The sequence below is a fragment of the Balaenoptera acutorostrata genome, chromosome 1 (genome assembly GCF_949987535.1).
Source record: "Balaenoptera acutorostrata chromosome 1, mBalAcu1.1, whole genome shotgun sequence".
Taxonomy (NCBI): Eukaryota; Metazoa; Chordata; class Mammalia; order Artiodactyla; family Balaenopteridae; genus Balaenoptera; species Balaenoptera acutorostrata.
Window position 1 is genome coordinate 148796708 of NC_080064.1, and position 14633 is coordinate 148811340.

A 14633-nucleotide genomic window follows, 5' to 3' on the forward strand; every position below is an offset into this window, starting at 1 on the left:
CATGATTTTGATAATCCTGTTTTGAAGTAGTTTACACGTCACCTGAAGATTTTTAATGTTTCCAAAATTAACTTATAAAAACCAAGGGGGAAAAAAAAAAAAAAACCAAGGAAGTGGTCAATTTGCTCCTTACTTCCTGTGAACAGTATGCAAGTTCACATTCATTGTAGTTAGGCAGACAGAATTGAGGCTGATGGAAATAAAAGCAGATTAAAAATGGAGAGTTGAATGCTAGAAAAAATAACCCAATTACTAGAGAGACTTTATTTATTCATTCATTTATTAATTCATCATTTATTTACTTATTTGTTTAAAAATCTTTATTGGAGTATAATTGCTTTACAATGGTATGTTAGTTTCTGCTTTATAACAAAGTGAATCAGCCATACATATACATATATCCCCATATCTCCTCCCTCTTGCATCTCCCTCCCACCCTCCCTATCCCACGCCTCTAGGTGGTCACAGAGCACTGAGCTGATCTCCCTGTGCTATGCAGCTCCTTCCCACTAGCTATTATTTCACACTTGGTAGTGTATATATGTCCGTGCCAATCTCTCACTTCATCCCAGCTTACTGTTCCCACTCGCCGTGTCCTCAAGTCCATTCTCTACGTCTCCGTCTTTATTCCTGTCCTGCCCAAAGGTTCTTCAGAACCTTTTTTTTTTTTTTTTTAGATTCCATATATATGTGTTAGCATATGGTATTTGATTTTCTCTTTCTGACTTACTTCACTCTGTATGACAGTCTCTAGGCCCATCCACCTCACTACAAATAACTCAATTTCGTTTCTTTTTATGGCTGAGTAATATTCCATTGTATATATGTGCCACATCTTCTTTATCCATTCATCTGTTGATGGACACTTAGGTTGCTTCCATGTCCTGGCTATTGTAAATAGAGCTGCAGTGAACATTGTGGTACATGACTCTTTCTGAATTTTGGTTTTCTCAGGGTATATGCCCAGTAGTGGGATTGCTGGGTCATATGGTAATTCTATTTTTAGTTTTTTAAGGAAACTCCATACTGTTCTCCATAGTGGCTGTATCAATTTACATCCCCACCAACAGTGCAAGAGGGTTCCCTTTTCTCCACACCCTCTCCAGCATTTATTGTTTGTAGATTTTTGATGATGGCCATTCTGACTGGTGTGAGGTGATACCTCATTGTAGTTTTCATTTGCATTTCTCTAACGATTAGTGATGTTGACCACCCTGTCATATCTTTGTTGGCAATCTGTATATCTTCTTTGCAGAAATGTCTATTTAGATCTTCTACCCATTTTTGGATTGGGTTGTTTGTTTTTTTAATATTGAGCTGCATGAGCTGCTTGTAAATTTTGGAGATTAATCCTTTGTCAGTTGCTTCGTTTGCAAATGTTTTCTCCATTAAGAGGGTTCTCTTTTCGTCTTGTGTATGGTTTCCTTTGCTGTACAAAAGCTTTTAAGTTTCATTAGGTCCCATTTGTTTATTTTTGGTTTTATTTCCATTTCTCTAGGAGGTGGTTCAAAAAGGATCTTGCTGTGATTTATGTCATGGAGTGTTCTGCCGATGTTTTCCTCTAAGAGTTTAATAGTGTCTGGCCTTACATTTAGGTCTTTAATCCATTTTGAGTTTATTTTTGTGTATGGTGTTAGGGAGTGTTCTAATTTCATTCTTTTACATGTGGCTGTTCAGTTTTCCCAGCACCACTTATTGAAGAGGCTGTCTTTTCTCCATTGTATATTCTTTCCTCTTTTGCCAGAGATAAGGTGACCATATGTGCGTGGGTTTATCTCTGGGCCTTCTATCCTGTTCCACTGATCTATATTTCTGTTTTTGTGCCAGTACCATACTATCCCGATTACTGTAGCTTTGTAGTATAGTCTGAAATCCGGGAGCCTGATTCCTCCAGCTCAGTTTTTCTTTCTCAAGATTGCTTTGGCTATTTGGGGTCTTTTGTGTTTCCATACAAATTGTGAAATTTTTTGTTCTAGTTCTGTGAAAAATGCCAGTGGTAGTTTGATAGGGATTGCATTGAATCTGTAGATTGCTTTGGGTAGTATAGTCATTTTCACAACGTTGATTCTTCCAATCCAAGAACATGGTATATCTCTCCATCTGTTTGTATCATCTTTAATTTCTTTCATCAGTGACTTATAGTTTTCTGCATACAGGTATTTTGTCTCTTTAGGTCGGTTTATTCCTAGGTATTTTATTCTTTTTGTTGCAGTGGTAAATGGGAATGTTCCCTTAATTTGTCTTTCAGATTTTTCGTGATTAGTGTCATTAGTGTATAGGAATGCAAGAGATTTCTGTGCATTAATTTTGTATCCTGCTACTTTACCAAATTCATGGATTTGCTCTAGTAGTTTCCTGGTAGCATCTTTATGGTTCTCTGTGTATAGTATCATGTCATCTGCAAACAGTGACAGCTTTATTTTGTCTTTTCCGATTTGGATTCCTTTTTATAATCTTCTCTTCTCTGATTGCTGTGGCTAAAACTTCCAAAATTATGTTGAACAATAGTGGTGAGATTGGACAACTTTGGTTTGTTCCTGATCTTAGAGGAAATGGTTTCAATTTTTCACCATTGAGAACGATGTTGGCTGTGGGTTTGTCATCTACGGCCTTTATTATGTTGAGGTAAGTTCCCTCTATGTCTACTTTCTAGAGAGTTTTTATCATAAATCGGTGTTGAATTCTGTCGAAAGCTTTTTCTGCATCTATTGAGATGATCATATGGTTTTTCTCCATCAATTTGTTAATATGGTTTATCACATTGATTGATTTGTTGTATATTGAAGAATCCTTGCATTCCTGGGATAAACCCCACTTGGTCATGGTGTATGATCCTTTTAATGTGCTGTTGGATTCTGTTTGCTAATATTTTGCTGAGGATTTTTGCATCTATGTTCATCAGTGATATTGGCCTGTAGTTTTCTATCTTTGTGACATCTTTGTCTGGTTTTGATATCAGGGTGATGGTGGCCTAGTAGAATGAGTTGGGGAGTGTTCCTCCCTCTGCTATATTTTGGAAGAGTTTGAGAAGGATAGGTGTTAGCTCTTCTCTAAATGTTTGATAAAATTTACCTGTGAAGCCATCTGGTCCTGGGCTTTTGTTTGTTGGAAGATTTTTAATCACAGTTTCAATTTTAGTGCTTGTGATTGGTCTGTTTATATTTTCTATTTCTTCCTGGTTCAGTCTTGGAAGGTTGTGCTTTTATAAGAATTTGTCCATTTCTTCCAGTTGCTTGTAGTAATCTCTCATGATCCTTTGTTTCTGCAGTGTCAGTTGTTACTTCTCCTTTTTTATTTCTAATTCTATTGATTTGAGTCTTCTCCCTTTTTTTCTTGGTGAGTCTAGTTAATGGTTTATCAATTTTGTTTATCTTCTCAAAGAACCACCTTTTGGTTTTATTGATCTTTGCTATTGTTTCCTTCATTCCTTTTTCATTTGTTTCTGATCTGATTTTTATGATTTCTTTCCTTCTGCTAATTTTGGGGTTTTTTTGTTCTTCTTTCTCTAATTGCTTTAGGTGTAAGGTTAGGTTCTTTATTTGAGATGTTTGTTGTTTCTTGAGGTAGGAGTTTATTTCTATAAACTCCCCTCTTAGAACTGCTTTTGCTGGATCCCATAGGTTTTGGGTCGTGCGTTTTCATTGTCATTTGTTTCCAGGTATTTTTTGATTTCCTCTTTGATTTCTTCAGTGATCTCTTGGTTATTTAGTAGTGTATTGTTTAGCCTCCATGTGTTTGTATTTTTTACAGATTTTTTCCTGTAATTGATATCTAGTGTTATAGTGTTGTGGTTGGAAAAGATACTTGATACAATTTCAATTTTCTTAAATTTGCCAAGGCTTGATTTGTGACCCAAGATTGATCTATCCTGGAGAATGTTCCATGAGCACTTAAGAAGAAAGTGTAATCTGCTGTTTTTGGATGGAATGTCCTATAAATATCAATTAAGTCCATCTTGTTTAATGTATCATGTAAAGCTCGTGTTTCCTTATTTGTTTTCATTTTGGATGATCTGTCCATTGGTGAAAGTGGGGTGTTAAAGTCCCCTACTATGATTGTGTTACTGTCGATTTCCCCTTTTATTGCTGTTAGCATTTGCCTTACGTATTGAGGTGCTTCTATTTTGGGTGCATAAATATTTACAACTGTTATATCTTCTTCTTGGATTGATCCCTTGATCATTATGTAGTGTCCTTCTTTGTCTCTTGTTATAGTCTTTATTTTAAAGTGTATTTTGTCAGATATGAGAATTGCTACTCCAGCTTTCTTTTGATTTCCGTTTGCATGGAATATCTTTTTCCATCCCGTCACTTTCAGTCTGTATGTTTCCCTAGGTCTGAAGTGGGTCTCTTGTAGACAGCATATATATGGGTCTTGTTTTTGTATCCATTCAGCCAGTCTATGTCTTTTGGTTGGAGCATTTAATCGATTTACATTTATGGTTATTATTGATATGTATGTTCCTATTACCATTTTCTTAATTGTTTTGTGTTTTTTATTGTAGGTCTTTTCCCTCTCTTGTGTTTCTTGCCTAGAGAAGTTCCTTTAGCATTTGTTGTAAAGCTGGTTTGGTGGTGCTGAATTCTCTTAGCTTTTGCTTGTCTGTAAATGTTTTAATTTCTCCGTCGAATCTGAAGGAGATCCTTGCTGGGTAGAGTAATCTTGGTTGTAGGTTTTTCCCTTTCATCATTTTAAATATATTGTGCCACTCACTTCTGGCTTGCAGAGTTTCTGCTGAAAGATTAGCTGTTAACCCTTGGGGATTCCCTTGTATGTTATTTGTTGTTTTTCCTGCTTTTAAAATTTTTTCTTTGTAGTTAATTTTTGATAGTTTGATTAATATGTGTCTTGGCGTGTTTCTCCTTGGATTTATCCTGTATGGGACTCATTGTGCTTCCTGGGCTTGATTATCTCTTTTCCCATATTATGGAAGTTTCAACTATAATCTCTTCAAATATCTTCTCAGTCCCTTTCTTTTTCTCTTCTTCTTCTGGGACCCCTATAATTCGAATGTTGGTGCATTTAATGTTGTCCCAGAGGTCTCTGAGACTGTCCTCAATTCTTCTCATTCTTTTTTCTTTATTCTGCTCTGCAGGAGTTATTTCCACTATTTTATTCCAGGTCACTTATCCGTTCTTCTGCCTCAGTTATTCTGCTATTGATTCCTTCTAGAGAATTTAAAATTTCATTTATTTTGTTATTCATCATTGTTTGTTTGCTCTTTAGTTCTTCTAGGTCCTTGTTAAATGTTTCTTGTATTTTCTCCATTCTATTTCCAAGATTTTCGATCATCTTTACTATCATTATTCTGAATTCTTTTTCAGGTAGACTGCCTATTTCCTCTTCATTTGTCTGGTCTGATGGGTTTTTACCTTGCTCCTTCATCTTCTCTGTGTTCCTCTGTCTTCTCATTTTGCTTAACTTACTGTATTTGGGGTCTCATTTTCACAGGCTGCAGGTTCGTAGTTCCCATGTTTTTGGTGTCTGCCCCCAGTGACTAAGGTTGGTTCAGTGGGTTGTGTAGGCTTCCTGGTGGTGGGGACTAGTGCCTGTGTTCTGGTGGGTGAGGCTGGATCTTGTCTTTCTGGTAGCAGGACCCCATCCGGTGGTGTGTTATGTGGTGTCTGTGACCTTATTATGATTTTAGGATGCCTCTCTGCTAATGGTGTGGTTGTGTTCCTGTCTTGCTAGTTGTTTGGCCTAAGGTGTCCAGCACTGTAGCTTGCTGGTCGTTGAGTGGAGCTGTGTCTTAGTGTTGAGATGGAGATCTCTGGGAGAGCTTTTGCCATTTGATATTACATGGAGCCGGGTGGTCTCTGGTGGACCAATGTCCTTAACTCAGCTCTCCCACCTCAGAGGCACAGGCCTCACATCCGGCTGGAGGTCCAATACCCTGTCCACCACACAGCTCAGAAGAAAAGGGAGAAAGAAAGAAAGAAAGAATAAAATAAAGTTATTAAAATAAAAAAATTATTAAAAAGTAGAATAATTAAAAGGTAATAAATAAGAAAAGAAAGAAAGAAAAAAAAAAAAAAACCGGACAGACAGAACCCTAGGACAAATGGTAAAAGCAAAGCTATACAGAGAAAATCACAGAAAGAAGCATACACATACACACTCACAAAAAGAGGAAAAGGAAAAAATATCTATATATCTTATCTATCTATCTATCTATCTATCTATCTATCTATCTATAAAGGAAGAGAGCAACCAAATCAATAACCAAATCTACCAATGATAATAAACTCTAAATACTCAACTACGATAAACATAAAACCAGGAACAAATTAGATGCAGAAAGCAAACCTCAAGTCTACAGTTGCTCCCAAAGTCCACTGCCTCAAATTTGGGATGATTCATTGTCTATTCAGGTATTCCAGTGATCCAGGTATATCAAGTTGATTGTGAAGATTTAATCCACTGCTCCTGAGGCTGCTGGGAGGAATTTCCCTTTCTCTTCTTTGTTCGCACAGCTCCTTGGGTTCAGCTTTGGATTAGGCCCCGCCTCTGCGTGTAGGTCGCCTGAGGGCATCTGTTTTTCTGCTCAGACAGGATGGGGTTAAAGGAGAAGCTGATTCAGGGGCTCTGGCTCACTCAGGCCAGGGGGAAGGAGTGGTACAGAATGTGGGGCGAGCCTGCGGTGACGGAGGCCAGCATGACGTTGCAACAGCCTGAGGTGTGCCATGTGTTCTTCTGGGGAAGTGGTCGCTGGATCACAGGACCCTGGCAGTGGTGGGCTGCAGAGGCTTCCGGGAGGGGTGGTGTAGATAGTGACCTGTGCTTGTACACAAACTTCTTGGTGGCTGTAGCAGCAGCCTTAGGATTTCATGCCTGTCTCTGGTGTCCACACTGATAGCCGCAGCTCACACCCATCTCTGGAGCTTGTTTAGGCAGTGCTCTGAATCACTTCTCCTTGCGCACCCCGAAACAATGGTCTCTTGCCTTTTAGGCAGTTCCAGACTTTTTCCCGGACTCACTCCCTGCTAGCTGTCGCACACTAGCCCCATTCAGGCTGTGTTCATGCAGCCAACCCCAGTCCTCTCCCTGGGATCTGACCTCCGAGGCCCAAGCCTCAGCTCCCAGCCCCCACCCGCCCTGGCGGGTGAGCAGACAAGTGTCTCGGGCTGGTGAGCGCTGGTCGGCACCGATTCTCTGTGCGGGAATCTCTCCGCTTTGCCCTCTGCACCCCTATTGCTGCGCTGTCCTCCATGGCTCCGAAACTTCCCCCCCGCCACCCCCCATCTCCGCTAGTGAAGGGACTTCCTAGTATGTGGAAACTTTTCCTCCGTCACAGCTCCCTCCCACTGGTGCAGGTCCCATCCCTATTCTTTTGTCTCTGTTTTTTCTTTTTTCTTTTGCCCTACCCAGGTATGTGGGGAGTTTCTTGCTTTTTGGGAAGTCTGAGGTCTTCTGCCAGTGTTCAGTAGGTGTTCTGTAGGAGTTGTTCCACATGTAGATGTATTTCTGATGCATTTGTGGGGAGGAAGGTGATCTCCACTTCTTACTCTTCCGCCATCTTGAAGGTCTCCTCTAGAGAGACTTTAGGTCAACTACAGATATAATGCACTAGATTGTAAATATCTGTACAACTTTAATAAATGGAAATAACGTTTTTTGCTATTAGGTATTGATGTTGATATTATTATTCTCTATAAGTAAAGGAATATAGAAAGAGTAAAGACATTGGGGACAGGAAGACTGGATTCTAATTCAATTTTAACTTTTACTGTCTGTGAGATACTGGGAAATTACTTAACCTCTCACTTTACTCATCTATAAATACATATAATAACATCTATTTTATAGGGTTGCTGTGAAAATGAGAATTTGCATCTATTAGAATGTGTAACAGATGGTTCATACTCAATGAATCCTTCTAATAAAAATTTCATCTTTCTGTACATGTTATTAATAAACATTTGACATATGAATACATTTGTAACAGTTTCAAAAAATGTTAAATAATAGATGAGCATTGCTAATCATTTTTATCCTATGAGGGAGTTTTTAGGCATTTGAAAACCCATGTGGTATTAAAAGCTCTAGGATATGGAAAAAGAGCATAGATGATTTGGGGAGTATGTACTATTATATATGATAATTATTGAAAAGTTCTCTTTAGTGGAGAAAGCTAATCCTTAAATTGGATTTTCAAGAACATTTTCTTATTCTCTTTCAGGCTCAGATATCATTTGCCTCTCTCTCTCTTTTTTTTTTTTTTTAATGTGGCTGTCTAGTTGTTCCAGCACCATTTGATGAAAAGACTATCTTTTTTCCATTGTATGGCCTTAGCTCCTTTGTAAAAGATCAGTTGACTATATGTGTGTTGGTGTATTTTGGGGCTCTCTATTCTGTTCCATTGATCTATTTGTTTATTCTTTCATTAATGCAATACTGTTTTGATTACTGTAGCATTATAGTAAGTCTGGATGTCAGGTAGCATCAGTCCTACAAGTTTATTCTTCTCCTTCAACATTATGTTGGCTATTCTGGGGTCTTTTGTCTTTCCATATAAACTTTAGAATCAGTTTGTTGATATCTACAAAATAACTTGCTGAGATTTTGATTGGGATGGCCTTGAATCTATAGATCAATATGGAGAGAACTGATATCTTGACAATATTCAGTCTTCTATCCATGAACATGGAATATTTCTCTTTTTATTTAGTTCTTGATTGCTTTCATTCATCAGAGTTTTGTAGTTTTCCTTATATAGACCTTGTACATTTTTTTTAGATTTATACCTAAGTTTTTCAATTTTTTTGTGTGTGGGGAGGGATGCTAATGTAAATGGTATTGTGTTTTAATTTCAAATTCCACCTGTTCATTGTTGGTATATAGGAAAGAGATTGAATTTTGCAGATTAAACTTATATCCTACAACCTTGCTATAATCACTTCTAATTCCAGGAGTTTTAAAAATCGGTTCACTTGGGTTTTCTACATAGACAATCATGTCATCCGTGAACAGAGACAGTTTTATTTCTTCCTTCACTATCCATACATCTTATATTTCCCTTTCTTGTCTTCTTGCATTAGCTAGGACATCCAGTACAATGTTGAAAGAAGTGGTAAGAGGGGACATCCTTGTCTTGATCTTTTCAGGAAAACTTCTAGTTTCACACCATTAACTATGATATTGTCTGTAGGATTTTTATAGGTGTTCTTTATCCAGTTGGAAAAGTTTCCATCTAGTTTTAGGTTGCTGAGAGTTTTCATCATGAATAGGTATTGAATTTTGTCAAATACTTTTTTTGTGTCTATTGATATGATCACGTGATTTTTCTTCTTCAGACTGTTAATGTGATGGATTACAATAATTACTTTTCAAATGCTGAACCAGTCTTCCATACCTGGGATAAATCCTATGTGGTTGTGGTTACAATTCCTTTTATACATTGTTGGGTTTTATTTGCTAATAGTTTGTTGAGAATTTTTATATCTTTGTTTATGAGAGATATTGATCTGCAGTTTTCTTTTCTTGCAGTGCTTCTGTATGGTTTTGTTATCAGGATTAAGCTGGCTTCATAGCATGAGTTAGGAACTATTCTCTCTACTATCTTCTGGAAGAGATTGGAGAACATTGGTGTAATTTCTTCCTTAAGTGTTTGGTAGAATTTACCAGTGAATCCATCTGGGCCTGGTGTTTTCTGTTTTGAAAGGTTAAATTTTGACTCAATTTCTTTATAAACATAGGCCTATTAAGATTGTCTATTTCTACTTGTGTGAATTTTGGCAGATTTTGTCTTTCAAGGAATTGGTCCATTTCATCTAGGTTTTGAAATTGTGGGCTTAGAATTGTTCATAGTGTTCCTTTATTATTCTTTTAATGTCCATATGATCTGTAATGAACTTCCTTTATTCAATTATGATATTTATAATTTGTGTTCTCCCTGGTTTTTTCTTATTTAGCCTTGCTAAAGGCTTATCGATTTTACTGATCTTTTCAAATTTTGGTTTCATTGATTTTCTCTATTGATTTTCCATTTTTAATTTTATTCACTCCTCCAGTTCTTACAATTTTTCTTCTGCTTACTGGAGATTTAATTTGCCCTTCTTTTTCTAGTTCCCTAAAGTAGACACTTAGATGATTGATTTTAGGTCTTTCATATATATGTATGTATGTATATATATATATACACACACACACACACACACATATATGTTTCAGTGCTGTAAATTTCCCTCTAAGCACTACTTTCACTGCATCCCGCTAAACTTTGATAAGTTGTAGTTGCATTTTCATTTAGTTCCAAATATTTAAAAATTTCTCTTGAGACTTCTTGTTTGACACTTACGTTATTTAGAAGTTGTTTAATCTCCAAGTACTTTGTGATTTTTTTAGCTATTATTCTGTTACTGATTTCTAGTTTAATTCCATTGTGAGAGTAGACATTGCAGTTTTGTTCCATGTTAGCTTAAGAATAATATGTATTCTGCTGCTGTTGGATGAAGTAGTCTATAAATGTTAATTATATCTAATTGACTGATGGTGCTGTTGAGTTCAACTCTGTCCTTACTGATTTTCTGCCTACTGCATCTGTTCATTTCTGATAGAGGGGTGTTGAAGTTTCTAATTATGATAGTGGATTCTCTCTCTTTTTTTTTTTTTTTTTGGCCACAGCGTGGCATGCGGAATCTTAGTTCCCCAGCCAGGAATGAACCTGTACCCCCTGCAGTGGAAGCATGGAGTTCTAATCACTGGACCCCCAGGGAATTCTCTGGATTCTCTCTCTCTTTCTCTCTCTTTTTTTTTTTTTTTTGGTGGGAGGAGTGCATGTGATTTTTGGTTGTAGTATAAGGCAATATGCCTTTTTTTAAGCATTCATTTTTTTATGATTGATAATTTCATGTATGTAGAATAAAACTTTGGCTATTCAGAGCCCTTCTGAATACAGAAGGCGTTTCTCTTTGACAATAAACTTGAATAAGAATTATCTTGAAAGATTTTATATGCTTCTCTGCCTTTTTAAACAAGGTATGCTCATTATTCATGACTTCACCTCTTCTTGATGCTGTGTTATAAATCTGGACATAAATTACTCTGTTCATAGAGTGATATCTTCAGAAACTGTTGAATGCTGTATAACTTTTGCTCCTATATCCCACTACTGCTGGTCCTTATGAGTCCATTTTTATAATTTTTTTCTGCTTCCTTACTTTTAGACTCACTTCTCAGTATTGTCAGTATCTTAGCTTCTTTTTAATTAGTTATGGACTTTTTAACCAGTTAAGCAAGTCTATTAAAATTATGAAAGGTAGGAGTAACTTATAAATGTGGGCCTCTCCTAAGATTAAACAAAAATGCTTGAGCTTTAGATAAAGAGTTTGTAATCTTTTCAGTTGCTCAGAGAACTTTGTGAGTTTCTGCTTTCCCATTCTGTTTTGGTGAGTAGAATCATTTGAGAACTAATATCCAGTTACGTGAAGTGTTTAGTAAAGTCTTCTACCTGTTAATACTTCTTATGTGCATGCAAGCTATTAGGCTAATAGAAACTTTTAACATTGTCACATATGGTTTTAACAAATAAATTAAAATTAATATAAGTAGCTTGCTGGTTATTGCTTTGGATCCAAAGAATTTTGAAAACTGCTCTGGAAATGTTACACCAAAAAAAGACTTTCATTGAACAGTAACAATAAAAACAAACACATTTAGATAATGCAAACATCTTGCTCTGACTTCACCTTTCTAAGGCAGGTCTTGCTTATCACCTAGTACAAAGCCTGATTGTGTGCCTAGAAAGCCTGCAGTCCTGATTTACATTTTTCTCAAGGGCTTGGTAGATCCTGTAAAGCAGGGACTGCAAAGAAGTCCTAACAGTCAAGCTGCAGTGACATTTTAAAGCATGATATAAACTTCTCAATCATTCTGTGCCGGAGAGACGAAAGGATCAAAAAAGGAAAAGCCTCATGATCAAAGAATGTTTCTGGTATGCATGTTACTTCCTTTCAACTGGAATGTTTTCAATTAGTCTCAAGGAAACAATGAAAACAATTTACCTGGATCCTATATTACAGGCTTATTTTAAATTCATTATGTTTTTTTTTCCAGGTGGAGCACCATTATTCCCACAAGTTTACAGTAGTGGTGTTAGGTGCCACGAAAGTGACAAAGGGGGCCTTTGGTGACATGCGTAAGTGCCCTTATTTGCTTTTCTGTTGAAAATATGTCATTATGATTCACTCTTTAGTTGCCTGTGTTCCTTGACAAACCAGGGGCTGTCCCTTTTTCAGATGTGATAATCTTTGTCTACATCTTTGAATGATAACATTTTGAATGGTTCTCTGATGCTCTTTTATCTGTCAGAATAGTGTTTTACCTTGACTTTACATTAATTGGGAGTACTTGGGATCAGATAAAATGACTGTCCTAGGATAGAGTTTTGGATTTCAAAGACATTTCCATTTTATTTTGGAAAGACGGCTGAGTCAAGACTTTAAACTAGCTGCCTCTGTGAGGTATTGTGCCTTTGGATTTTTAAAAAATGCAGTTTAATTCTTATGGCTTTAAGCGTGTTTATTATGTGTGCAAATAGCTATAGAAACTGGTGTGGGACAGCTTGAAATGATATGAACCAAAGCCTGAGGATAATGTTGAATTAATTTGGTGGCAGTATCCTTCTACGTTTTAAAATGCAGTTTTCCTGGTTAATCTTACCATGCAGATGACTAGGGGTCATGGAGGTGGGAATACAAAGAAGGATGGATAAGTATTGTGACAACGAATTGGGTAAAGTTGTAGATTATTGCTAAAATATGGGAATGGCAATTTACCCCTCATAATGGGTTTGGGGGAAAGAACGGATATTGCAATTTACCATTCTGGGGAACAGGGAAGTCTTTCTGGCTGAAATGGCCATTTACGCTGGTTCTTGAAGGAAGAAAATCTTAGTGCTGAGAGCGGGGAGAATCCCAGGCAGAGAAAACAGCATGTTCAAAGGCGAGCGAAGGGCAGATTGCTTGTGAGGTCCCAAACTGTTAGAGACATACAGCAAAGGTGAAGGAGGACAAACACTCATACAACGAGACTGAGATTTTATCAGAAATGCAGTGGGAAGAATTTGATGGCGTTTGAGTCACAAGTCACAGGATTGGCTCTTTATTTTAAAAAATATTTGTTCTGGCCATAGTATGTTAAATATATTGGAGGTGACTATAGAATATGCTTTTTATATTTAAGAATAAGAGGGGGGGCTTCCCTGGTGGCACAGTGGTTGAGAATCTGCCTGCGAATGCAGGGGACATGGGTTCGAGCCCTGGTCTGGGAAGATCCCACATGCCGCGGAGCAACTAGGCCCGTGAGCCACAATTACTGAACCTGCGCGTCTGGAGCCTGTGCTCCGCAACAAGAGAGGCCACGATACTGAGAGGCCCACGCACCGCGATGAAGAGTGGCCCCCGCTTGCCGCAACTAGAGAAAACCCTTGCACAGAAACGAAGACCCAACACAGCCAAAAATAAATAAATAAAAATAGAAAGGAATTCCTTTAAAAAAAAAAATAAGAATAAGAATAAGAGGGAAAGCAGAAACTAACACACCATTGTAAAGCAATTATACTCCAATAAAGATGTTAAAAAAAAAAAAAAAAAGAATAGGAGGGACTTGAGCTTGTTGAAATCGCAATGAAAATGGACCGATAGAGAGAGGTTAAATATTAAGGAATGAAGAATTTGGGCTCTGGGCTCAAGCTTTCAGTGAATGAAGGGTGTCCAGGAAATTGGTAAAAGTCGGAAGGAGGGGGCCAGGAGGTGGAATCTAATGGCAAGAGTTTTTAATGAACAGTGCTTCTCAGGAGAGGTGACGGGAACAAGGACAATTTCTTCACATCTAGTCTGTACCAGGGGTTTGTTTTCTAAATTTTATCTCATACATCAATCTACCCCATTTAATCACTCCTTTGCCAAAGCTTTTCTTAAGTTATCCTTTTGCTTTTTACAATTCTTTGCATTTTCATCAATTAAACGAGAGTTCACTGGAAGAAAGCCTCCTGTGAAAGAGAAGCCAGGGACTTCCCTGGTGGCACAGTGGTTAAGAATCCGCCTGCCAATTCAGGGGACACGGGTTCGAGCCCTGGTCTGGGAAGATCCTATATGCCGCAGAGCAACTAAGCCCATGCACCCCAAGTACTGAGCCTGCGCTGTAGAGCCTGTGAGCCACAATTACTGAGCCCATGTGCCACAATTACTGAAACCCATGCACCTAGAGCCTATGCTCCGCAACAAGAGAAGCCACCGCAATGAGAAGCCTGCGCATCGCAATGAAGAGTAGCCCCCGCTCGCCGCAACTAGAGAAAGCCTGCGCACAGCAACGAAGACCCAACGCAGCCAAAAATAAATAAATTAAATAAATAAATTTATTTTTTAAAAAAAGAAGAAAGAGAATCCAAATCGGAAGCCATACACTACCAAATGTAAAATAGCTAGCTAGTGGGAAGCAGCCGCATAGCACAGGGAGATCAGCTCTGTGCTTTGTGACCACCTAGAGGGGTGGGGTGGGGTGGGGTGGGGTGGGAGGGAGATGCAAGAGGGAGGGGATATGGGGATATATGTATGCATATAGCTGATTCACTTTGTAATACAGCAGAAACTAACGCAATATTGTAAAGCAATTATACTCCAATAAAGATGTTA

The 14633-nt window shown here is 37.8% G+C and overlaps 1 protein-coding gene across 3 annotated transcripts in view; it reads left to right on the plus strand.

The window, feature by feature from the left end:
• Positions 1 to 14633, plus strand: part of PLA2G4A (phospholipase A2 group IVA) — a 159732-nt gene that overhangs the window by 34607 nt on the left and 110492 nt on the right. For all 3 annotated transcript variants that reach the window (XM_057533338.1, XM_007175569.2, XM_007175570.2), the window contains exon 3: positions 12055 to 12136. In XM_057533338.1, the coding sequence (XP_057389321.1) occupies positions 12055 to 12136 (82 nt within the window). The remainder of the gene's footprint in view (positions 1 to 12054; positions 12137 to 14633) is intronic.